The sequence below is a fragment of the Pelodiscus sinensis genome, chromosome 22, assembly GCF_049634645.1.
Source record: "Pelodiscus sinensis isolate JC-2024 chromosome 22, ASM4963464v1, whole genome shotgun sequence".
NCBI lineage: Eukaryota > Metazoa > Chordata > Testudines > Trionychidae > Pelodiscus > Pelodiscus sinensis.
Genome location: NC_134732.1, coordinates 17107875 through 17133525, shown reverse-complemented (window position 1 = coordinate 17133525; position 25651 = coordinate 17107875). Strand labels below are relative to the sequence as shown.

The 25651-nt window shown below is 51.9% G+C and overlaps 2 protein-coding genes across 9 annotated transcripts in view; one reads left to right on the top strand and one right to left on the bottom strand.

The window, feature by feature from the left end:
* FAM163B (family with sequence similarity 163 member B) overlaps positions 1 to 5951 on the top strand; it is a 76896-nt gene extending 70945 nt beyond the window's left edge. For all 3 annotated transcript variants that reach the window (XM_075905722.1, XM_075905724.1, XM_075905723.1), the window contains exons 2-3: positions 1059 to 1174; positions 3316 to 5951. In XM_075905722.1, coding sequence (XP_075761837.1) covers positions 1082 to 1174; positions 3316 to 3714 — 492 coding nt within the window. In that variant the 5' untranslated portion in view covers positions 1059 to 1081 and the 3' untranslated portion in view covers positions 3715 to 5951. The remainder of the gene's footprint in view (positions 1 to 1058; positions 1175 to 3315) is intronic.
* Positions 5952 to 7843: 1892 nt separating this feature from the next.
* The window catches only part of ADAMTSL2 (ADAMTS like 2), a 57577-nt gene continuing 39769 nt past the window's right edge, over positions 7844 to 25651 (bottom strand). For 3 of the 6 annotated variants that reach the window (XM_075905166.1, XM_075905164.1, XM_075905163.1), the window contains 6 exons: positions 23470 to 23683; positions 19440 to 19595; positions 16377 to 16547; positions 15832 to 16008; positions 12091 to 12235; positions 7844 to 8802 (listed from right to left, as the gene is read on the bottom strand). In XM_075905166.1, coding sequence (XP_075761281.1) covers positions 8684 to 8802; positions 12091 to 12235; positions 15832 to 16008; positions 16377 to 16547; positions 19440 to 19595; positions 23470 to 23683 — 982 coding nt within the window. In that variant the 3' untranslated portion in view covers positions 7844 to 8683. The remainder of the gene's footprint in view (positions 8803 to 12090; positions 12236 to 15831; positions 16009 to 16376; positions 16548 to 19439; positions 19596 to 23469; positions 23684 to 25651) is intronic. The other 3 variants (XM_075905169.1, XM_075905168.1, XM_075905167.1) reach the window with 2 other exon arrangements.

Below are 25651 nucleotides of genomic sequence, written 5' to 3'. Positions count from 1 at the left end.
TTCCAGCCATGCTAGTGCGAGCTTGACGCGTCATGGTCAGGGTCTTGATGGGCTCGTGTCGAAGAGGTGGGTCCCAGATTTGTTCTCGCTGCTGTCGCTGTCTCCGCCCGGGTTTGGATTGGTGCTTGCAGGCGAGCCAGCCCATCACACAGGGCTGGATTAAAGTAATCAGGGGACACAGGCAGAGGAGAAATATGGACACCCCCTACCCCTCTCGTAGCCAGTCCTCATGGCACTGCAGCTCACAGGCCTCCTGGCCAAAGGCACATGCCTCCCCCATGAACTGACTCACAGGGCCACAGATCACATGAGCCACAAGGCACTTGCCTCTGCCCTATAGGGCTGGGGACCACAGCCCACGCCCCGTCCCACATGTAAGCCTTGACGGGGGACCCTTAACTCACAGCCATCCTTGAGCCTACTCCCGCATGCCTGCTTGCACCAGTTCCTCGGGACCCAGCCGCCGCACAGTTGAAAAAGAAAACCCAAGCAAGCCCAGGATTAAGCAGCCCCATCGTGGGCTGGCTGCACAGCACTTACCGGGTAAATAGCCAGGCTGAGGAAACTCCCCCAGCCACCCACAGCTCAGTGTGCCCCAGTGGCGTGCTGGCACAGAGCGAGGTGGTGCTGGATGGTGGGTGCCCGTGGCCGGTGTGCCAGCACCAAAGAAGCACATAGCCATTTAGCACTGGCTTTTCCATAGGCCCGGCACCAATAGTCTTTCTAATTTTTCCATCCATGTGTGGAATAAATTTTGTTATGTGCACCAAGGCATGTACAGATGTGCACCACCAGTGGAACCACATGCTGCCAGCTGTGGTAGCGTTGCTAATCAGCTGGGCGGCATTTGAATCGCTCCTGGGTGGCCACCCAAGTGCTCGGCTTACAGGAATCCCTGCCCAGCACCCAGCACCCTGCACCCTGCCTTGGAGCACACGAATGGTGTTAGGTGCCAAGCAGCCTTCTTTCTCCCCACCAATTTTTTCCTAATAGCAAGAGAAACGTTTACAGTTCTTCTGCCTGTTTACCCCGTATTTGAAACCTGTTCTGTCTTCCAGGTTGTTAATGGAGAAGAGGTCGAATGACAGCCGGGACCGTGGTCATCACAGGTGGAATATTAGCGACTGTCATTTTGCTTTGCATTATAGCAGTTCTCTGCTATTGTAGGCTTCAGGTACTCCTCGCGGGGTTGCATGTCAGCCCATGCTTCTTTGTTTCAAAGCCACACAGGCTACTTGGTACAAGGGCAGCCCAGCCCGAGAGAATTCGCTCAAGGGGTGGGAGAAGGAGAATTCGCTCAAAGGGGCTTTTAGTAAGAGCTAGGGGAGCCAACAGCCATGCTGGGCCCCAGGGCAAGGTGAGGGGGGCAGCGCCATGCTCCCAGAAGGGGAGGAGCCAAGTGCAGTCAGCCCTCCGTGCCACCCAAACTGCACCCTCCCCCTGCAGAGCTGGGTACAGCATCCCCGCCTCCCCAGGAAGCCCTAAGAGCCCCCCGGAGCACTGGGGCGATTTAAAGGGCTCCAGATGCCACTGCAGCAGCAGCAGCCAGAGCCCAGAGCCCCTTTGAATCACTGGGACCCTTCCTCCCAGCAGGTCTGGTTCCTGCCAGAGGGGACAGGAATCACTTCTGCATGGGGAATGAGCGCGGGCCTTGGCTCGGGGCCAAGTTCCTCCCTGCTGAGAGCCAGTCCCTGAAGTATTCGGAGCCACACACAGTGCAGTCCGTGGGCCTGGTGCTTTGAGCCACGGACATAGGCAGGTCCCTCCCTGTGGAGCTGGCAGGCTAAGCACAGCAGGAAAGAACGTGGGCTGACGTGTTCATTGGCCCTTGTGAGTCGGACTCTCGGCCCTTTGAGCTCCGGCCTGTCGCTAAATGGGCTCAAACTGAATGTGGTGATGAGGGGAGGAGAGTCCGTTTCAAAGGCTTGATGGAGCCTGGCACTGGAAAGTCCTGTTCAGTCCTGCCCTTGCCAACCGAGGCGTGCGCCCTCCAGCGCCGTTCATAGGGTGTGTCTAGACTACATGGCTCCGTCGACGGAGCCATGCAGATGAGGTTTCTAGACAGAGAGAAATGAAGCGGCGAACTAAATAATCGCCGCTTCAGTTACATCAAAATGGCTGCCGCGCTGTGCCGATTGGCTGTTAGGTGGCACAGCGCGGTAGTCTGGATGCTCCGCGGTCGACAAGGGAAGCCCTTGTCAACCGCCCCGTTATGCCTCATGGAATGAGGTTCCCTCGTCGACCGCGGAGCGTCCAGACTACCACGCGGTGCCACCAAACAGCTGATCGGCACAGCGCGGCAGCCATTTTGATGTCAATGAAGTAGCGATTATTTAAATCGCCACTTCATTTCCCTTTTTCGAGTACACTAATCTACATAGCTCCGTCGATGGAGCCCTGTCGTCTCGACGTACCCATAGTGTTAGCTCCAGAACACAGAGCGAGCCCTGGGGCCCGAGCCCCAATGCCCCTCCGCTTTGGGAACGTCCACAATCCAAACTCAGGTCCCACGCAGGATCTTGCGAGTGGGCCAGCTCTTTTTCGTGGGTTGAACCAAAGTTGCCCTGAAAATCAGGTACCCAAAAGGGTGTCACACGGAGGAGGGAGAAAAATTGTTCTTACCCTCTGAGGATAGGACAAGAGGCAATGGGCTTAAATTGCAGCAGGAGAGATTTAGGTTGGACATTAGGAAAATCTTCCTAGCTGTCAGGGTGTTTAAACACTGGAATAAGTTGCCTAGGGAGTTGTGGAATCTCCATCACTGGAGATAGCTAAGAGCAGGTTAGGCAGACACCTGTCAGGGATGGTCTAGCTCAGGCGTGGGTAAAAGGGCCTCCACGGGCCAGATCCGGCCTGCCAAGCGGGTGGATCCGGCTTGTGGAGGCCCTGCTGCTCTCCCGCCCTCAGGCCAATTAGAGCTTGGGAGCGGGGGAGCACCTGAAGCCTTGTCCGCTCTGTCCCTGCTGTGGGGTGGGGGAGCTGCATGAAGCTTCCTTCGCCCTGCCCTGGCCCTGCAAGGAGCCCGCGGCACTTCAAAGTGCCACATGCCCCCCCCACCTACTAGGCACCCATGCCCTGGAGGAGGCTTCCTGCGCCCCCCCGTCCCCAGGTCCTGATTGGGCTGGGGGCGCATGCCAAGCCTCTTCCAGGGCATGGGTGCCTAGTAGGTAGGGGGGGGCAAAGGGGCTCCCCCACCCCTAGACCAATCAGTTCTATGATGGCCGTTTGCAAAATTGTCCCTGTTTTGAATGAGCCGGCTGCAGGCTCGGGTTCCTTTGAAGTAACCAGCGACTTTCTGTTGCCTTGGCTTCCCAGTATTACTGCTGCAAGAAGGAGGACTCCGAAGAGGATGAGGAGGAGCCGGATTTTGCCGTGCATTCCCACATCCCTCCGCTCCACAGCAACCGCAATGTCGCGCTGACCAACGGGCCTTCGCTCTACTCCTCCTCCTCCTCCTCCTCGCCCTTCAGCAAGCAGCTCTCCCAGGGCACGACTGTCTGCCCCGGTTGCTCCCACTATGAGCCCCCCACCTTCTTTCTGCAGCCGCCGGAAGAGCTCCACAACGGGGGCGACCGCATCAGCTACAAGGCCATCAGCCAGGAAGATATTGAACTGCCGGTGACTGTGACCGGCCTACAAGTGCTGAACCCCAACCGCCTGTCAGCCATGCGAGAAGCTTTCTCTCGCAGCCGGAGCATAAGCACCGACGTCTGAGCGTCTGCCCCCCCTTCCGCACGCGGGTGGGCAGCTCAGCCAATGACCACGCCACGCAAGGCATTTTCTGTGCCATTGTGGCTTTCCGCAGTGGCGAAACTTTGAAAATCCATGGAAGTGTTTTAAAACGATGAATGTATTTATACATTAGCTAGACAGATAAATATCTTACATCGCTAGCTCATGGGTGAGCAAAAAAATAATGGAGGGAGGAGGCTGTAGAGGCTGCAGCTTGTCTGGGTAGGTTTTCTAGAGCTGGGCATTGAAAATGTTTTCTTTTTATACTGGGGAGATTTTGATATTGTGCATCCTTTCATACACCTAAAACGTCCCACCGTAACCATCCCCCCAACGATTACTACAGGGCCGTTTTCAATCTTCCAGGCAGGTTTACTGCCATGACTGACCAAACCAAGAGCACTGCATGGTTGAGTAGGGATCCGCAGCTTCTCTTAGGGTTGAATGTCTCTCCTCACAGGGGACTTGCCACCAGGGTCATGCAGAGCAGGACCAACGGGGACTATGTCACTGCATCATCTTGTGCAGTCGTGCTGGAGGGGGATGAACTTCCCAGATCATCTGAATTTACAGGTTAATAAATGCTGTTATCCGTGATGCTGGCGCTCTCTGTCTCCCTCTTTTTGGTCACAAGCGCTGAAGGGAAGTGCCTTGAGGTTAAGGATGCACAACTATTGTAAAGTCTCTTCCTTTTGTGGAGGCCCCCAGAATGTGGCATGCGTCTGGCCCCACGGAAAGTATCTTTTTTAAAGCACGTGCAAGCGCTACCAGATTTTTGTGGACCGAGAGAGCGGTGCATTGAGCACTTTTGTTTTTGTAAATATTCCCAACCCTTCCTCACCCCCCAACAATGCCGCCCACTATTTCTAAACTTGGGAAACGAGGGCTAACCAGAAATAAAGAGGGCATTTTATTTTTTTCCATCTGGAAATTTGTCACTTTTTAGACCCAAAGAAACAGTCACGTTCTCAATTCGAAGTCACCGACATCGCTCAGCTAATTTGCAGCAGTAGCCAAGGCCATGCACAGAGGAGAAAGGGGCTGCTGTACGGTTACCGATTAGCTGGTTCCCTATTCCCTCCTCCGCAGAAGAGGCTGTCTGAGTTTGCAAGGTCATGCTTGCTGAAAAAAGTAAAAACTGCACCATTGTTTTCTTCTGTTCGGATAACAGTTGAAACCTTGCCATCTTGTCGGAATGCTAGCAGCCAGGGAGGTCTCAACACCATCTATGGCCTGGCTTTGGTCGTTTAATATGAGAAGATGTGCCCTGAAGTTAGGTTCCCAATTGTAATTTCTTGATGCTGTGAATCCATAAGCATCAAATTCTCTGGCTGCGTTGGAGGGCTGTTGAGTGCTATTCTGATACAGTAAGGTGCTTCCCTGGCTAAAGCCCAATAGGGATCATTTTATTCATTTAAATAACAAACTATCCACAATTTCTTTAGCAGAGGAAGGAAAGAGCAATGATAGAAACTCATCGAAAGGCCCTTCACAACGCTCTCTCACGTGGCTCGTTTTTCGGGCGCAGACAATTTGCTTTATGAACTTTGTAATGGCATTGTACAGCATCGCTCTGTATTGCGGAACGACTCGTTCAGCTACAGAGAATGGACTGGCTGCCAGTAGACTCTGCTGAGCTCAGCACTATGCTCTGGTTCAGGTTTCTTTATTACAGACGTGCGCTCAGCGAGGAAAGCGGTTGTTTCAGACTCATTGGTTTATAACGACTGTATGCAGCCGAACTGGCACTTATACGTTTGACCTTGAGCAGTTTTAGTTCCATGGGAGACCTTTTACACTTCACTCTTTACAACTTAATAGCTTAGACAATCTTAGGGTTTTTGTCTTGGTTTGTAACAAGTTCAGTATGCTGGGTTTCTTCCTTTCTGAGCTGCCTAATCGGGGAAGCATTGATGTAACTGTGCTCATTGGGAATGGTGTTCCGTCTTCTAAGTGATCTGATGTAACAGCAGCTGCTTCTCCAGGCCTCTTCCTTTGTACGAGTCTTACTTGTTTCAAATGCATTTAGCCTTTGGATTTTTTGCATTTCCCGTGGCTGTACTTATAGCTCCATCGTCCCTCTTTTTTCCCCCCTGTAGAGCTTTGTAACTAAGCAAGCAATGCCATCTGTTCCACTTTCCTTCTCGTGGTGAACTGTTGTACAGGACTTCTGGCCTCACTGAGGGGGGGGAAAAAAGCAAATAAAAAAATAAACGACTCTTTGCCATGATTTCAGAGACTGCGCTTTTTTGATTGGCGGCGTTTGGAATCCCGTTGGAATCGTGTTGGTGCCTAGAGGAGGGGATTCCAGAAGTGCTCAGGACTGGCCCCAATGTGAGTCTTTGCCATTGATGGCCATGGAAGCACCGTCCCAGACCATGCTCTAAGGGGGTTCAGTTGTGGGTATCTGGCTAATCGTGTAGTCAATACAACTTGTATCGACTACGTGATTAGTTGACGAGGACCGCTCTGCAGAGCCACAGACCAAGCAGTCCCATCTCATGCCAGCTCCGGGAGCCACCCATGCTATGGGTCTCCATTTTAAATATAGTAAGAGCCGCCAAGCTCTTACTACATTTACAATGCAAAGGCATAGCGTCCCAAACCAGTGCGAGCTGGCAGTGCTCGATCCTGGCTCGTGCTGAGTCCAGCAGCTCCTGTCTGCTGCAGAGGCTACTCCAGCACCAGCCCGTTTGTGGCAGCCAGAGCTGGCTGCGGCCCAGGACTTGGCAGCAGCAGCTGCAGTCCGTGAGGGGAGGCAGCTCCCGACTGGGACCCCCGCAAACGGGCTGCTTCCGGAGCAGCCTTCCCTATTCCCCATGCTGCCTCTGATAGAGGCAGCAGGAGGGGGGAAGGAGGGGGCTCCCCCCAGCACCAGTGCCTGTCCCCCTCCCCCCACCAATGCCTCTATGAGAGATAGCAAGAGAGGGGGGAGGGAGTAGTTGATACTCCACTTGACTACCTGGTAAGCTTATGTCTATTGCAGTGTTTCTCAAACTGTGCTCCACGGAGCCACAGGGCTCCGTAAGATATCGCCAGGGGCTCCGCGAGGTTGACAAACTGGAAACATCGATAGGTACAACACATACGATCAGTGGACTACTGGGGCTCCGCGTAAGTACAATACATACAATCAGTGGACCGCTGGGCTGCCGCATAAATTTTTACGCATGTAAAGGGCTCCAGAGCCCAAAACGTTTGAGAACCGCTGGTTTATTGGGTAGTAGACTAGTCAACGACTCAGTAACGTCCATACCATGCCCTTGCATTTATTCAGTGAGTTAGGTACAGTGTTGCCCCTGTCCTGGAGGGCGCACCATGGGGACCACTTACTCAGGGTATGTCTACACTACCCCGCTAGTTCGAACTAGCGGGGTAATGTATGCATACCGAACGTGCTAATGAAGCCCGGGATTTGAATTTCCCGGGCTTCATTAGCATAAAGCCGGCTCCGCCATTTTTAAAAGCCGGCTAGTGCGAACCCCGTGCCGCGCGGCTACACGCAGCACGGGCTAGATAGTTCGAACTACGTAGTTGTTCCGAACTATCTGTACACCTCATTCCACGAGGCGTACAGATAGTTCGGAACAACTACGTAGTTCGAACTATCTAGCCCATGCCGCGTGTAGCCGCGCGGCACGGGGTTCGCACTAGCCGGCTTTTAAAAATGGCAGAGCCGGCTTTATGCTAATGAAGCCCGGGAAATTCAAATCCCGGGCTTCATTAGCACGTTCGGTATGCATACATTACCCCGCTAGTTCGAACTAGCGGGGTAGTGTAGACATACCCTCACAGATTATTGATTGATTATTACTGCCTAGTTGTATTTGCAACATCTGGTTGTATTTTCTATAATGGGTAGAAGCCCAGTCATGGGCCATGACACCACCATGGTGCTAGGTGAACAGAGGACAAAAAGATAGTCCCTGCCCCAAAGAGCTTACATCCCATTAACTGCCTACTCCCACCGTAAAATAAGTGATGCTTATTTGTATGATCATACCCTATGATTACAGTGAATCCTATCCAATATCATTTTATCAGTGCCAATACCCAGGGACAGACGCACACTAAAAACTCAAGAATAAAACTAGATCCCACCATAAATATGACAATTTTATTAAAATATAATACATATGAGTACAACTTAATGATTATAGGGATAAGGTTCACTGTTTGTAAACAAATATATTAAAAAGAGCACGTCTTTTTGTGATATAAAGTGCAGTTATGTTTCATTATTATGTACAATATGTCAGCATTATGATTTTTATAAGGCCTATGAAACTAAAGTTTGATTATAAGATAAAATTCTCTGAAAAAGTATACACCTACATATTACAAAAGGCTTTGGTTTGAGCTCATGTAATGAATGAAATTCAGCTCCCAACCACTATAAAGGAAATAAAGGCTAAAAAGCAGAGCTTGTGGGATGAATTATAAAACAGGTTCTAGGATCCTCTGCTAAGGCAAACATGACGGTGTTTTTAATTTCACGTGGCTGGCTCTTTGACAGTGTCAGTTTAAAGCGCGTGCAGACACAAGACAATAAAGGAAAGCCCTTTCAAAACGAGTGAACGGTTGGAATGAGAGTGAATCAAATATACAAGATTCTATGTACAGCTTTTGAGAATCACATGCTACCAATATACAGTAGTAACAAAGCTTTCATGTCAGCTTCGAAACAAAATGTTGGTGCCGTTTCCCTCTGTTCTGAGGAATGTGAGGAGCAAGGTTTTGCCCCGGTGGAAGAAAACAGCCTGGTGGCACGTTTGTAGCACTTTTAACTCTTAACCAGACTGGTACAATGAGCTCTCAGTAAACCGTTAAGTCAAACCTGGGAGCATCACCCTGATGTCTGTTACTTCTGCCAAATGCTGGATGCTCAAAACGAGCCTACCCCTAATTCCTTCTGTCTCCAAGTGCTGAAGGCATTAGTCCAATCGCTCCCCTAGGAATGGGGTGCCCTACAGGACCTGCAACAGGCTTTGCTGTAATACCAGTGGCTGCAGAGATTCACTTTGATTGCCAAAGCGCAGTTCGTTCCCGCTTGGTCCTGACAGCTGTCATCTAGAGAAGAGAAACACATGTTGGCAAGCAGATGAGAGAGGTCAAAAGGCACCAGTGGGGAGAAATTACAGTCCAAGTTATTTTAGCTCACTTCTTCCCACGCACATTAACTCCTTGCCTCCTTGGCGGTTTTATTGCTCTGCAACCAAGGACCCTGTGTCTGGCGCTGTACACACATACAACATAAAGACAGCAATGTCTAAGTCAAAGTGCACATTTGAAATCTTGAGTGCAGCAGTAGGGTGGTAAAAAAATCAGAGGATGTAACCGGCGGAAGGACTGGAGGAGGCTCAAGCCAGTCCCATCAGGGTGCACCGCACAGTCGCTCTCGATACGGGGAGCTGTGGGGATCTTGGAGCATGTGGGAAAGTGGACAAATGAATGGGAACCCTCTTACAATGAGGCTGCTGAGCAGAGCCACGCTCCCTAACGGTCTCAGATGGCCAGAAGCACTTGCTGGTGCAGAAGAATCCCTCCCTGCTTGCTGGGTTTTTAGCACCCCCTTTGCCCCTCCATGCTGCCTTCCATCCCAGGGCCGTCAAGATCCTTACAAATCTCACAATGGGAGGCAGGCAACATCTTCCCCCGGTAACGGGGGAGGGAGTAGCTGGAACGGGGTTACCAGAGGTACCCAGAAAGTCTATGGCAGAGGCAGGCCCGGAACCTGAATGTGACTCCCAGGTTTGTGCTTTTACTGCAGGACTATTCTTATTCCCCAATCCTATTAGTGAATTAGACCTGGATGCTCACTAAAGCGCACAGTTGCTTCGAGCCGCCAGAACATACTCAGATAATGAGGTGGTTACAAATCCTCCAGGACATTAGGAAACCAAAGTCATTAAAATAATGGCACCGATGAAACGTACTGGAACATTAGAGGGAATTCACCGAGAAACATGCCACCAGCGTTAGCGTTTGTCTTCAGGCCAGCATTTTAGTCCTTTGAAGCACACCCCTTTCATTTAACAGGGCCGTCTGCAGGTTTAATGGCTGTGAGGAGCCATCTTATTTGGACATGGGCACCTGCCACCATTATGCCTTTGCTGGGCTGAATGCAGATTTTTTTTAGCTGGAAAAGATACAGTATAATAATACTGCTCTGAGACCTTGACTATATTTACATGGAAGGTCAAATTAAATACGCAACTCCAGCTACATTACTTGTGTAGCTGGAGTCTATGTATTTTAATTCAACTTGTGGTGCAGCCTCCCCACCAGGAGGTAGACAAGTACAAACGTTCCTGTCAACTTCTCTTACTCTTCATGATTCAAGGAGTACTGGCATCAACAGGGGTGCCCTCAGCATTTGATTTAGAGGGTCTTTACTAGCCCCACTAAATCAAACTCCGGAAGGTCGACTGCCACAGCGTCAATCTTCCTAGTAGTGAAGATGTGGCCTCGTATGACTAGGACTTCTGGTTCAACTGATAAACCTTGATAAAACATTCCACTACACAAACATGACATTGGTATTTAGGCAATAAACACCAGAAAAACATTGCAAAGTGTCTCCGTTCATTTTGGCTTCTCCCCTTTCCCAGTGCAGTTTATCAAGGGGCTCTCCCTGCATTCTAGCTGGTATCTAAGGGCTTGTCAACAGGAGCAGTGAGGTAATGTACAGAGGTGTGAGTTCTAAAGTGTGATTGCTAAGGAGTGTTAATGTGTTAGGCATTAATTGGGCCTTTGTAGACCTTGCTGGTGTGCACTGGAAAGTGCCCTAGTACACGTTAATTTAGCATTGTTTGATACAGTACTACAGGTATAAACAAACAGATAAATCCAAAAGCCCCTGGGTTTTGGACATCTACACAGCCCTCAAAGTAGTTCAAACTAAACCCCACACTTAAATGAATAAAGGCAGAAAAATTCTGGACAAGCACCTTTCGTCAGGCACTTTCAGAGCACTTTATAAAAGTCAGTGTCATTATCTACATTTTCCAGCGAGGGAAACTGAGGCACAGATTGTTGCTGTGATTTGTCCAACATCACCCAGCTGTCCATGGCAGGGCCGAGACTAGAACCCAAGTGCCAGGGCTCTAGCCAATAAGTCAAACTAACTGTTTGCATCTTACTGCACGGTAGCTAGTGTTTCTCATGCATCTGTGCCAAGTCACTGTACAACTAATACACATATATTGCCACTGGAAAGCAGCCACCTCTGGGGTGGAGAGCAGCTACAAGGCATGGAACAAGTGCCCCCACTATGAGGGGATGTAATATGTTGGCCAGATCTCTTCCCTTTCCGGACGTGCCACAGGAGGGGAGAAAAGACTGCTCAGCACCTTAGAGGATCAATGCGCCTGAGAACTCACAGTGTGAAAATGGCTTATTGCAGTTTAGCTTAAGTCCTGTCCCATATAACATAAGCTGAACTGATACAAACCACTTTTAGCGCCGACTGTGGCCACACGGGGTTATACCAGTATAACTATACGGCTACGTCTAGACTTGAAAGTAGGAATAAGAGATCCTCCAGAAAAGGGCTTTATTCCGGAGGATCGCGCCAGGCTGGACGCGCTTTTCTGGCTTTTCCCCAAGCCGGAAAAAAAGCGGCGGCCATGTTTATTTAAATCCCGCGGGGGATATTTAAATCCCCCGCGGATTTCCCTATTCCAAAGTTAGAAATTAGCATGCCTCTTCCGAAGAAGGGGCCAGTCTAGACGTAGCCTACCTGTGTAACTATATGGCTTTCACTATACCTGTGTAAATGGTAAAATTGGCCCATGTAGACAAGGCCTTAGTCTAACTCATCCACTATACATCTTAGCAACTTTGTCTGTCTGTCCGTCTGTCCGTCTGTGAGTCCATTTGTTCAAGAACACCTCAACAGCAAGAGCTGGGACCACCAAATTTGGCAGGCAGCTGCCGCTTATCATAATTTAAAGCACGGTCAAGGTTTGGTTGTGCCAGGACAATGGGATGTGCCTGGAATGTGATTGTTTCACATCAAACAGAAAGCGAGGGATGTCATCACAGGCACAGTTATACTGATAAGTGATCACAAGGGGGCCCTAGATGGCAGCCGCTGGATGGCAGCATGGCCCCCACCACTTGGTTTCTGGGAAACCAAGGTTAGGGACATCATTCCTGCCCTTCCTGGTTAATAGACATGGATGGACCTATCCTCATGAATTTATCTAGCTCCTTTTTAACCCTATCTTGGCCTTCACAATGTCCTCTGGCAAGGAGTTCCACAGGTTGCTTGTGTACCTGTTTTTTAGGGGTTTGCAATGAAAACACAGCCCCAAACTCTGCCTTGGAGAGCTGATCTAGATTCTTTCTCCTCACCTGGTGGCTCAGTAGGGCAGGGCTGCAGGTCACAGGTTTGTTTACCCACAGGCTTCACAAGCGGGTCACAGCCACGAACAATATCTGTCCCCTGGTAGCACTTCACATCTCGCATTCGCACGCCAATGCCGCAGGTTTTGGTGCACTGGGGAACAGAGCAAGGGAGACATTGTTGGCAGAGGCAGCAGGTCCTCCGAGGGACGTGCATGGAGATGTCACCTAGAAATGCGCCCTGGGCTTGGGGCGCACAGCGACTAACTCCTCCCCTTTCCTAGAGATTCCTGTCATGACTTCCCAGCGCAACAGTTTTCATGGGTGCTTTTGAATCAAATCTTCGGTGGTGGCTAGACCAAGCCAAAAAACTTCCCGACTTCCTCAGCACAGCACACGCACCCTCCCTCTCTCCCCGCCGTCACCGTACAGAGCTGGGCACTGCTCTTCCATCCCACATCCGCAGCATCTAGGCCTTGCGTTGACCCTCTGCACCGAGGGGGGTGTCACTCCTGGGGCTGGTGTAGCCAAGGCGAGCAGCCCAGCAAGTCGGGCAACCTCCAGCCCCAATTTCCCAGCCCCTTTGGGATGTAGGATAAAACCGGGCCTGTGTCTCAGCTTGTCTTGTGTCGTTCTGAGTGCTGCGCGTGTGGGTACTGACGTGTGGTGGCAGTGCTAGGGAGGAATCGCAAGGGGATGATTCTAGACTACACCGACGCCTGGCTTTAGAAACTGAACTTAACAGGTGTCTGGCCCTCTTAGAGGAAAGGGCTAAAATACAATGAAAGGGGCCTGTGGTTCTGGATTTCCCTTTGAAGCACCCAACATACCTAGGCTAAGTCTACACTCGTGGGTTCTTGTGCAAGACCATCTTGCGCAAGAGTTCCTGTGCAAGAACTCTTGCACAAGAACACAGCCACACGGCCGTGTGCTTTTGCGCAAGAGAGGGCAGTGTGGATGCTCTATTGCGCAAGAAAGCTCTGGTGGCCATTTTAGCCATAGGGCTTTCTTGCGCAAGAAACCCCTACCACATGTCCACACTGCCCTCTTGCGCAAGAGCTCCTGCACAAGAGGGCTTCCACCTGTTAGAGAAGAGCGTAGCTCTTGCACAAGAAGCCCTCTCTCCCCACGCTTTACTGTAAATCTTCTCGCGCAAGAGCAGCTGGACTGTGTGGACGCTCTCAGGAAGAACATCAGTTATTGTGCAAGAACCCACCAGTGTAGACATAGCCCGATTGTGCTATTTAATGATGATACCAGCAAACATCTTGTGAGGCAGGTTGGGCTAAGACCCCACATGCCAGGCCCAGCTTTTGGGGTCTGGATAGTGGCCTCTGATTGAAAGACAAGAGCTGCCCTACAGCTGCCCCGGACAATCAGTCCGAACCAGAATCTGGTCCAGTTTTGAGTTTTCATACCATGAGGGAGTTGCTGTCAGGGCCCGTTTAAGGTCTTCATGGGCCTTAGGCACTCTCATAATCGTAGGCCTTAAATTAGATGATATATAAATATATAAGGGAGAAATGCCCTATTGCCTGTTTAATTGTATGTTATACCTGTATGTTGTTTGATTAAAGATAGCAAAGCATGAGTTTGATTTAGCAGTTTTCTAATTTTCAAGTCAATTATGATTTTTTTTTTTTTTTAGGCCCTACATTTCTTGTAGGCCCGAAATGTTTTCCTAGATCCTAGGCATTGTGCCTATTGTGCCTACTGGATAATCCGGCCCTGGTTGACTTGCTGCACGGTTTCCTGGAGTATATTGAGGGATTTCATACATGTTGTGCCCCAGAAAGAGCCCCGCTGACTGGTGCCCCCTATTTCACCACAGGCCAGGCCTCAGCAGGACAAACATCTCAGCACTGCTCTCTATCAGGGGGCCTCGACCTTGTGCCGCAGGGCTTCTCTTGAGGCTCGTGAGGTCAGCTCCCCCTCCATGAGCCCGTCAGGCGAGTGGGAATTCATACTAGCAGTAGCGACGTGGGGACATGGTTGGCTCCCTGGGGAACTGCCCCAAACCATTGCCACAGGGACAAGGTGGGTGAGATACAATCTTTTACTGCACCAACTTCCGTCGGCGGAAGGGCCCCGTTTTCTCGGTGGAGCGCGAAGGCTCGGCCCTTCCTCCCAGCAAGGTCAGCCCAAGCAGAGAACAGCAGGGATCAGCTTGACTGCAAACCCAGCAACGCTTTCCCCGTCGCTTAGTCAATCTCAGCTGCTGAGCCACGGGCAGAGCGCATGTCGGGAAGTGTATTACTGCTCCGAGGACCGCGTGCTGATCCCATTCTCTGCCAGTCCCCCTCCCTTTCACCACTCCCTCTGCTGTCCCGTTACACCGTTACTATGGCTGCCCCCAGGGGAACTGACAGCTGCCACGGCCCCCAGCACAAAGGGAGAGGAGTGGCTTTGTGTTCCTGAAAGGGGCGGGGTTTCTGGCAGAAGGGGCGGGGCTGAGGCAGCCAGCTGTCCATGCCCCACCCCTGAGAGCCTCACGGAGCATGCAGCATGCCGCTCCGGGCCCCTCTGAATCACTCGGCACCAGGGCAATTGTTCCTTTTGCCCTCTCTGCTAGCAGGTCTGGCTGCTCCTAAAGCCCAAGCCAGACTCTCACAGGCCTGTGCAAAAATAAGCGAATCGAGCCCCAAACCCTGCCTTGCCTCGCCGTTCTCCCCAAGCGCAGCGAGTGCCGGCTCAGGCAGCGAATGGCGCCCTCGGTATCGCTAGCCAAACCCTGATCAGCACTTGGCAATGGTGCTGCGTCGCGCCGGCTGAGCCATCGCCGGCCGGGCCATGGGAGCTCGCCTGGTGTGGTCCCTTTTGCGCTCCCTAAGGGCATGGGCAGCTCGTATGCGTCCTTCGCCGCGCCACACAGAGTGGGGAAAGAACCTGGCACTTGCCTAGCGGGGACATGGCTGGGGGAATGGGGGGGCGAGGTCCCCAAGGGTTTCTCTGTGGGCGAGCAGGTGTCATGCATTCCCACTGCAGCTATTCAAGCAGTCAAGCACCTGCCCATCTTTAGAGAGGAGATGGATGTAATGCCCATGAGAGGCGGCAGGGATTGGGGTCCTCAGGAACCTAGCAGGGAGGTGATCAAACCCACGGAGCCAGCGGGTAGAAGGGGCGTTTGAAAGTCTTGGCTCCAGAAAGAGCAGCCGCTTCCATGCTCCTCGGCGCAGCTGTGTAGGAAACGCGTGTCTCTTCCCGGTAGTCAGGTAAGTCGCCAGGCTCGGCAGAGGTTGCCAGCTTGGATGCCATGATGTTACTGAGCACTCGGCTATGGCTTCCTAGAACTCATGGCACTTTGTGAGGGTACTGCTGTCCTCATTTTACAGACAGGGAAACTGAGGCACAGAACAGGGAAATGACCTCCCAAAGCTAATGCAGCAAAGGTAGGAACAGAACCAAGGTCTCTTGGCTCCTAATCTGGTGCCCTGTCCGCTAGAGCAGCGTTTCTTAAACTTTTTAAGACCGAGGAACACCAAACAATATTTTTTTTTAATGTGGAACACCAAGGATTCTATGTTGAGCAAAAAAAAAAAAAAAAAAGTCGCCTGCCCCTTTAAGGGTGGCCATTTTGAACTCTGTTCTCCGCAGCACACCTCTTTCAGAAACACTGCGCTAGAGCTGCCTGCTTCTCTCCTGAGCGATGCTTCCTCTCATCCATTAGTCCCCTGCTGTTGCCAGTTGACCTGCCACCCCGGAATACACCCTAGCTCTCAGCAGCCCCAGTTCCAACAGGCTGCACTTTACCTCAGACCAGGGGGTCGTGTACCACTTGAAGCAAGGCCGCTCAAAGCAGGTGGTTTCTTCTATGGGCTTCTTGGTGACGTCACAGTCGGTGGGGTTCCGCGTTTTGATTTTCCCGTTGACGATCTCCAAGCACAGCACGATCCTCTTCTTCACCCCCCGGCCGCACGTGGTGTTGCACTGCCACGGGTGGAAGCCAGACAAAGAGAGACACCAGCGTAAAGAGTGGGAGAAATGGCTGCTGTCCCGTGACCTCAGGCAGAGCAGCCCCAAGGGCAGTGGCCCCTGCCTGGCCCCAAGGGAGACGTTTCTCCCACTGCTGCACCGCCGAGAGGAGAACGCCTCCACGCAGCCACTAGGCTGCCAGGGTCCCACTCAGGCCCTGCCCCACCTACTGCCGGCAGCACCGGGGAGCAGGGGACGGAGTCGCACCAGTTCTAGCAAGGAAGCCCTGTGGGCGTTAACACCCCCCTCGGGGAGCCTGAGGCCTCGTTCCCTGGTATGGACGGGCCGGCTGACCCCACCGGCTGATTTGGGTCGGCCCTTACCCTCTCCCAGTCCTGTGCCAGCCAGTGGGTGGGGCAGTTCTTGTCCCCACAAGGGTGGATCGCAAGCGGCTTGGTCTCCAGGTTGCACTGGGCTTCTGGCACCACCCGGCCGTCGCTGGTTTTACAGTACACGTGCCGGATCATCCTCCCTTGCCCGCAGCTGCCGCTGCACTGAAACGGAAAGAGCAGAGAAGTGCTGGTGAGTAGGGGGAGGAACCAAACACCCCACGTTCCTGCAAGCAGCCCCGCTCCCTTCTTCAAACACACAGCGGTTGGGACGTCCTTCATGAAACCCTCTTCCGGCCTGGCCCATAGCACAGTGGGCAGGAATCCTGCAGGGACAGCAGCCAGGAGCTCTGAACTCAGGCTCCAAGGAGACTGCCTCCTTTGCCCCTCCTTGGCGGTCGGCCTGGGGGCCCTTTATGGTGTCCTGAACACCCCACAAAATCTTGGCCAGAGCGCTTAGGTGATTTTCCCATGGCTATACAGGGAGCTGGTGGCAGAGCCCACAGCCTGACCGACAAAACCAACTTCCGTACAAAACCAGCCCCCGGCACGGACTGTAGGTGAACTCAGCCAAGAAGCTTCTACCCGTGAGCCAAGGTCTCCACATCTCTGGCCAGGACCATTTTATTTTCAAACGTGAGGCAACGGATGGGCATATGCACCTGACCCGCCAGACCCTGCCAGCCCTGCTCATGGTGCGGCCCACAGTGGGACAACAGGGAGCAAGGCAGAGTATGGCACAGACTGAGAGGCCTGGTTGTCAATGTAACCTGGGGAGATGCTGTTTGGGTCACCCCTAAACTCGTCTCTAGTCACCAGCAGGAGACAGGACACCAGGCAAAGTGTTCTGCCTTCAGTAGAGGAAACAGGTGGCAGCTTTCAAAGAGAGGATAAAAAAATCAGGTAACTGGTTCTCTGCATTTAAGGGGGGGGGAATGCCCCTCACAGGTATTGTCTAGAGCTATATTTTAAACACCCAGCGCGCCTCACGTTCTTTTGTTGAAGTTCTTTAAGGAGATGCACTACCTCGCCGAGTGCAGCTGTTGCCATGGAGATCATTTATTTTTAGACAATGCCAATGACTCAAAATCAGTGTAAAAATAGCTCGGGAACAAGGTCCACGTGACACAAATACACGACACCTTTTTTTTTTCCAGAAAGTTTTTTTTCCCAGGGGGATACGGCGGAGGGTTGTTTTGAAATCGCATGAACGTTGACGACGTCGAGCAAAGATTATACCCAGGGCAGGCTGAGAGACCCTGTGACCTTCCTGCATTGGATAGCAAATGCTAAAGGTCTCCAAGAGTCTCAGGATTGGCTCCAGCCTCCTACGTCTCACCTGGATGGGGAAATCTTTGTGCTGGAGGAAGCAAAATGAGGGTCTAGATCATTAGTATGGCTCTTTAACCTGAACCCTGCATCAAAACACTCCTAAACTAAGAGGAAGTTTGGCTGTGGAGCAGAACTTTGCAACGGGACCAGCCAAGATGTTAACGACGGGCTTTCGCTTGTGCATGGAGGCGGCAGCGCATCAGCAGTGCATCTCTCACTTAACTGAACATCACAACAACGCTCGGGAAAGGGCTTGGGGAAAGGATCCCACCTCCAGAAGGGGAGCAGCTAACAGCGATGGGGTCACGGCTCCCAGCCCTGTAGCCTGCTTCACACCGGCACTTTCCAGTGCTGTAACTTGTAGCACTCAGGGGCGTATGGGGGAGGTGTTTTTTCACACCCCTGAGCCGGAAAGTTACAACACTGTAAAGTGCCAGTGTCGACTTAGCCACTGTGAGAATGTGTCCGGACTGTCTTGCTCCCGCAGGGCATTCTGGGCCAGGAAGAGCATTTCCCGGGCCAGGGTGCCCAGACATCGAGTGGAGAGGTTTGGCTCTTGCCACTCCTATGTGACTCCTCCATCACGGATGGGCTCTGAATGCTGGTACCCTGCCCTCTCCAGCCAGAAGGGGGCGGGCCGAGAAACATTTCCAGCACAGAGCGCCTTACAGTCATCCGGAGGGTAACCCTCCCATCAGCACTCCGGTGAGGAAAGAGTTACACTGACCACGCACTACTGTTGGGAGGCAGTGTGGTCTAGTGGTCAGAGGGGCGGCTTGAGACTCAGGAGACCAGGGATCTCGTCCCGCTTTAGTCACTGCACACGGTGTCGCCACCACATCCCTGAGGTTCCTCATCGGTAAAGTGCAGCTGATGATGCCTGAGCCCTTGTGAAGGGCTTTGGAGCCCTGCAAAGCCTTCCTAACCCCGCCCTGCAGTCAGGGCTGAAGGACAGCTCCCTCCTGCTGCCACTCCACTGAGTCCTCACCCCCGGTGGCAGGAAAGGTCTGTGACTGCGCATTCGGGCTCAGATTCCCACTCGCCTGCTGTAACCATTAGACCTCAGATAACAGGGGAAGGAAAGGGGAGGGTCTTTGCCCTTCTCCTGTCTGAGCCGCGGGGGGGGGGGGTAGGTGTAGTGAGAAGGGGACAGTTGGGAGGGCCCCGACTTCAGGTGGGTGAGCAATGGGGGGAGGGGAGGCGATCAGGAGGGATTAGGCCACCTACCTCCCAGCCGGGCTTGAAGTGGGGGATGGACATGCTGGCCAGGAGACCCTGGGCCACAGGGACGCAGCCGGAGAGCAGAGTCCACCTGCAGGGGCTCGCCCTGTTCCGCCAGCCTGTCACTCCAGCCCGAGTGCAGGTTCTAGCCCTGTTCCTCCTGCTCCTGGCTGGAGCCCCGGCAGACACAGTAGAGCAAGCCCTCATCCCCTCCCCCTGGCTGGAACTCCTGGCCGAGCAGGGTAAGCCCTGAGCCCCCATCTCGCTCCCCAGGTGGGCTGCTGGACCGGGGGGGGGGCACTAGGGGAGCTGAGGGATGGGCCTGGCTGTGCAGGCACTCTGGCTCACGGTGGTTATGTCCCTCAGCCAAACTCGCTCCCTGGGGCAGCAGAATTTAGCCTGTGGACCGCCAATGGAGCATGGCCACCTCCTCCCCCGCAAGCAACTGATGGACTAGGATCCTTCGCCCCCAACGCCTCCCCCCCCCCCCCCGAGGTCACTCACCGGTCCCCAGTCAGACACGGTCCACTGCCGGTCGCAGGGGGGCCCGGTGCAGTTCTTCTCAGCCAGCGGCTTGGTGTTCACGTCACACAGTTTCTCGTCTTCCGAGCACCGGATGTCCCTGGTCACCACGCTCCTCTCGCCGCACCGCGCCGCACACTGGTGGGGCACAGAGTGGAACGGGCCAGCATCAGCAGCGTCCAGGGACAGCCCCAGCCACGGCTACTTTCTGCTTTCGCTCCCCGCCAGGGAGGAGGCCCTCGTGGCCCTGGCAGCAGCCAAGGCAATTGGTTTAAGGTATCACTTATGCTGGCCTTCTCCTTCCCTCTCCCCCCTACCCTCTTCACATGAAACTTCCGAAAAATGCAGGGAAAGCGTTTGTATTGTTCTGCTTGTAAAACATGACACAGCAAAGCCCGGTGCTGCACCGGGGGACCAGTTCGAACGTCTGGGATGGGTTACATCCTGCCCTCTTGGGAAACACAGGCAGGGCCGGGAGTGGCACAGGTCCTCTCCATGGGACACACAGGCTCCCGAGCACGTAGGCAGCTGGCCTTCTAACTTACTGGCCCCGTGCACAGTATCTTCAAGGGGGCAAAATGCCTGGGTTGGCGGGCACAGCCAACCAGCCAGTCCACTAGCTGGCTGCTGTCCAGGAAGCACTTTGCTCCTATTCAGGGGGGGCAGCAAAGATTGCACTGAAATACTCACCTTGGCCCACCTTCAAATCCTGCTCTGGGAGGCCAGTTTTGCTCTCAGCTCCATCAGTGCAACCCCATCCCAATTACAGTCATGCAGCGATTAACGCACGTGGCACTGAGAGCAAGACGAGGCCCGAAAGCCCACAGTTTTCAACCACCAATGTGCCCTCCAATTTTTTTCCATCCATATGCAGAATAAATTTTGCCATATGCACCAAGACATGAGTGGATGTGCACCATACATCTATCCTCACACACCCCATCTATCCACTCATCTATGTTCCACCGAACACCCTACCTACCTACCTACCTATCTATCCTCAAACACCCTATCCATCCATCCGTCCATCCATCCATCTATTGATCCATTTATCCCCACACATCCCATCTATCCACTCATCTGTGTATTACTGAACACCCTACCTACCTACCTATCTATCCTCAAACACCCTATCCATCCATCCGTCCATCCATCCATCTATTGATCCATTTATCCTCACACACCCCATCTATCCACTCATCTATGTACCACCGAACACCCTACCTACCTACCTATCTATCCTCAAACACCCTATCCATCCATCCGTCCATCCATCCATCTATTGATCCATTTATCCCCACACATCCCATCTATCCACTCATCTGTGTATTACTGAACACCCTACCTACCTACCTATCTATCCTCAAACACCCTATCCATCCATCCATCCATCCATCCATCCATCTATTGATCCATTTATCCTCACACACACCCATCTATCCACTCATCTATGTATCACCGAACACCCTACCTACCTATCTATCCTCAAACACCCTATCCATCCATCCATCCATTGATCCATTTATCACCACACATCCCATCTATCCATCCCCAAACACTCTCTCTCTCTCTCTCTCTCTCTCTCTCTGTCTTCATCATCATCACAAGCCAGTTTGGCCCCCTGTTTCAATTGCAGGGCCAAATTAGATTAGCATTGCTGCTGGCTGAAAGAGAGATGTCTCAGCAATCCAACTCTAACACACACTGGAGGAGTAGGTGGAAGTCTGTACCACACACCACTTCGATTTGCTAAGCCGGTCAAACTACACCCTCAGCATGTGTACAGTGAGCTCCTCTCTACTGACCTGGAAGTCAAAACAGCCAACAAAATCAAAGAACCCGACAGGTTTTCCACTGCAGAGCACTGCGGAGAAAAAGCTACTTACCACTGGCACTCCTTTTAATAGCACCACCCAGAGGCATTTCATGTCTCGTCTGGGAGAAAAAGGGTCAAATGATCTGCTGGTGTAAACTAATGCCGTTTCATCGAATTCAGTGGAGTTAGGCCAATTTGCACCAGGAGAGAATTTGTCTCAATTGGTGCTGGTTTGGGCTTAGAAAGGGGCCTGGATAAATTTGTGAGCAATAATATATATTAGTTTTTGCTCTGAAGTATGAATTTTGGCTTTTCTTAGGAATATATCATATATAATAAATATATAATATATAATTAATTAATATATATGCCTAAGAAAAAACAAAACTCTTTCTTCAGACCAAAAACTAATCAGTGCCCAGTCAGGAAGGAGATTATTCTCCTTCCCACGTGCAGCAAGGCATCATTGTCCGGCTGTGTTATGGGGTTACTGAGACATCTTCCGACACATGAGTTCCCGGCCACTGAGCAAGGCGGGATATCTGACTCACTGCCCAGCTATCTGAACTAGAAGGGCAAACTCCTTGCTTCCTTAGGATCCTTGAGCAGTTCGACTTTGCTGTTTTTCACTCCGGGGCAGAGGGACCGATATGGTGACATCAGAAAACAAAATGTAAAGAGTTCGGGATGATTTTCCAGCAGTGTGAGAGAGCATGACTGTACTTAGGCACGTGTGTTTTACACATTTACTGAGAACCCTAGATCTCGTCTCTATGACTTTGGTGCAAACCCAAACCTTTTTTGGGTCGGGGGCCACTGACCCAGAGAAAGATCAGCTAGAGGCTGCACACAAGTGGGAAGAAAAAAAATCACTAATGTGGCCCCTGACTGAGAAGGAGAAAGATACTCTCCACTTGCACGCCAGAGTTTAGAGAGGGGCCTACCACAGGTTCCCCAAGGCTGGGGGGGAGACCCAAGCCTTGGGGCCCAAATCCAGGCAAACCAGGGGCTGCATCCAGCCTCCGGGCCATAGGTTCTCCATCCCTGGTGTAAACCCATAACAACTCCACTAAAATGAATGGTGTTATTCCAGATTGACCCGGAGATCAAAATCTGGCCCTGGGGACCCCACAAAGAAAGAACCCTGGTTTTATCATTCAAAGGGTTTGATGTTAGAAAGTTAAATCCTGGCATGCTGGTGGATATTCTCTGGCACTCAACAGGGTGGAGTGGTTGTCAAGGAATTCCAAAGATCCATACTGGAGGAGACAGCAAAATATCTAGGAGGCCTAAGCGACGGACGCAGCCTGACAATGATTTCACAGCTGAAAACATTCCAGAATGCCTCTGACGTGTCACAGAGGTGTTTACATGGGAACTGGCGAGCTAAGCTGCTATATTCCCCGGCCATTGTGCTGCTGAACCAGATTCCTGTGGGAGAAAAGGCCTCTTGCTTAGGACCCAGACTCAAAATCTAAAACGCTGGCAGGAGCCAGAGATGAACTCAGGCTGGAGGTCCGGTCTGGGGCCATCTCTGGGCGTCCAGTACCAGACCACCAGACATAGACCCGCCCTCACTTCACCCCCCAAATGCCCGCTATAGGCGTTCTAGGGGTGGGGTGCTGCTGCCCCCAACACCCGCCCTCCCAGTTCTCCGGGGCTGGAGAAGCTGGGCAGGGCGGGGCTTCACCAGAAGGGATGGGGCTGGAGGTGGGGTTGGAGCCTCCACCAACCACCCTGTTTGCAAAGGAGACACAAAACCATCGCCATTGGGAAGCGAGAGAGGGCTTGGGAGGATTTACCCAAGCCATGTCTTGTGAGGTACAGAGAGAAGCACTGTAGAAACACTTTAACTCCAAGACCCTATTTGCATCCTGGCCTCATTCAAATGCGTCCCCTGGCACCCCATCGATGACACAGTAGCTAAAACGCCAGTAGCTGGTCTGCAGAAATCCTCTTGCAAGCCCACGCCAGGGGTAGGTTTTAAGAACAAAGCTGAGATAGTCATGGCCTATGTAGGACTGCAGTGGATTTACATCTCAGGGATTCACATTTACAGCTCTACAGCCCCTTATTTGGGGATCCGGAATCAAGGCCAGGAGAAACTAGCAATCACGTACTAGCATGTGGGGCTGACCCTCATCACTGTCGCCTGCTTTCTCTCTACAAGCTGCCAGCTCTTTTCAGGGGGCTTACCTCAGACCACTCAGACATTTCCCACTGAGGCCCACACGCTGGGTTCTTGCAGATTTTGCGTTCGTCCGGCCGGGTAATATCGGCAGATTCACACAGATCGCTGTAGACAGAGCTGTCAAAACCAGGAGAGATCATCTTCCAGCATCGGACGATGCGAAACTGGTACCCTTCCCCGCAGGTCCGGGAACACTCACTCCAGCTACTCGTCTCCCACCTGCCAGGAAGAGAGAGAGAGAGAGATTCCAACTGGAGTATTCACATTCTGACTGGGAGACGCGCAGTAGGTCTGAGCTTAATAGTGAGTTAGGAAAGCAGTATTATATGATGGTTACCAGAGCTCACCAAAGGTTCTTCAAGGCTATTTTAGTGACTTCTTCCATGCAATAGGCACATTCTGTAACAGGGCTGCAAATGTCTCAGCTGTATCCATACAAGGTAGGATTAGGTGATGCTGTGCATCCATCTCCTAATATTTCACCCTGGAGTCCTGAGTTCACAGGGACTGTAAGATGCACAAACACTACCACAACAAACACCACCTCAAAACCTTTAGCCCTGGTCTACACTAGGGCTTTATTTCAAAATAATCCCCCTTAGGTCAAATTTATAAGCAGAGCGTCCATGCCACCAAGCCAATTATTCTGAAATAACAGGCCACTTCATTCGAAATCTGTACTCCGGCTTTTCATCAGGACTAATGCTAATTCTTAAATAGTTACTTCAAAATTGCGGTAGTGAGGATGCTCCAGTGCCGCTATTTTGAAATAACCAGTCCCCAGAGTAATTCCAACTAATTACGCCCTAGTGCTTTCTAGGGCTCTAAGTCCAAGTTAGTGCATCCACATTAATGGAGCCTGCCTCACACTCATTTCAAGGCTTCCCCGTAGTGAGGACATGCTATTTTGAATTTGTTAACTTGGGAATGATTAAATCAAATTTAGTAATTTTGAAATCATTTCCTAATGTAGACGTGGTCTTAGAGAGCCAGGCAGTTCCACGTGAGAATGACCAATGTGGTCTCAGTCTCACCCTAAAAGGACACAAAACGTTTCCACACACTTGGCTAGTTCAGAAGTTGGAAGGGAAACCCGTTACTGTTGTGGACCAATGCATCCATAGGCAAGCGTGTGCATTCCCCACATACACCCACCATTGATATCATCGCCTTCAAAAGCACCAATAATTGCCCCAAGCGGAAAGAAAATCATATATATAGTAGCCCAGTGTCTGTGAGTCTGTAATGCTGAAATACTGGCTGTTCCCTCTGGGGGGCGCTGTTGCCTCCCTGGCTGTTCCCTCTGGGTAACGCTATTGCCTGAGTCACGTACTTCGCCTCCTGCCGTGGCGCTCGGCTGACTTGTGCGCCGCTCAGCCAGGCCGCCGCGTGGGAGCAAGTGGTGCAAGCGACTGTTTGGGCTGTGCGGTCCCCTAAGTGAGAGGCAGGAGGGGGAGGAGAAGAGAAAGAGAGAGACAGAGAGAGAGGCAGGAGGCGGAGGAGAGCTGAGAGAAAGAGAGGGGGAGACAGTAGGAGGGGGGGGGAGAGAGAGAGAGAGAGACGGAGCTGGAGCGAGAGATCGGAGGCTCGGGAGAGAAGACTGACATGGAGGAGAGACCTGAAAATCCCGTCTTATGACGGGCTAATTGGCTAGTATTTGAAGAAATGTAAAAAACGGGAGAAATAAACTGATCACAAACCTCATTATTAAACAAGCCTTGAGATTTCTCTCTGGAAGACAATAGGAGGTGGAGAGAACACAGACTCTCTTATTTTGCCGTGGGGTACACTTAGTAGAGCTGCCTAGGTTACATGCTCCCTTACCTGCTATCAGACACGACCTTTACGGTTTTCAAAAGCTACCATAGGCCTAATGCATTTACCTCAGTTTTAACTCCACTGACTTCAGAAGTCAGTGCCTGGCTAATCTGTTTGATTGGCTACATAGACACACGCACAAAACAGCACCAAGCAATGAGTATAGCACCACTGTGGTGCTGCAGGTATTCTGACGAAACCTGCTCTGCTTTGCACATAAACATCTACCCATTAGGAAAGTGGGGGGAACAGAAGTGACTCTTGAGCAGTGACTTTCAACTGATGGCTCACAGTCCCTGGGGCAGAGGGTCAGGAAGGCAACCAGGTCGTCACATGGTATTGGAAACGTGCTCTTCTCCCCCCACGCAC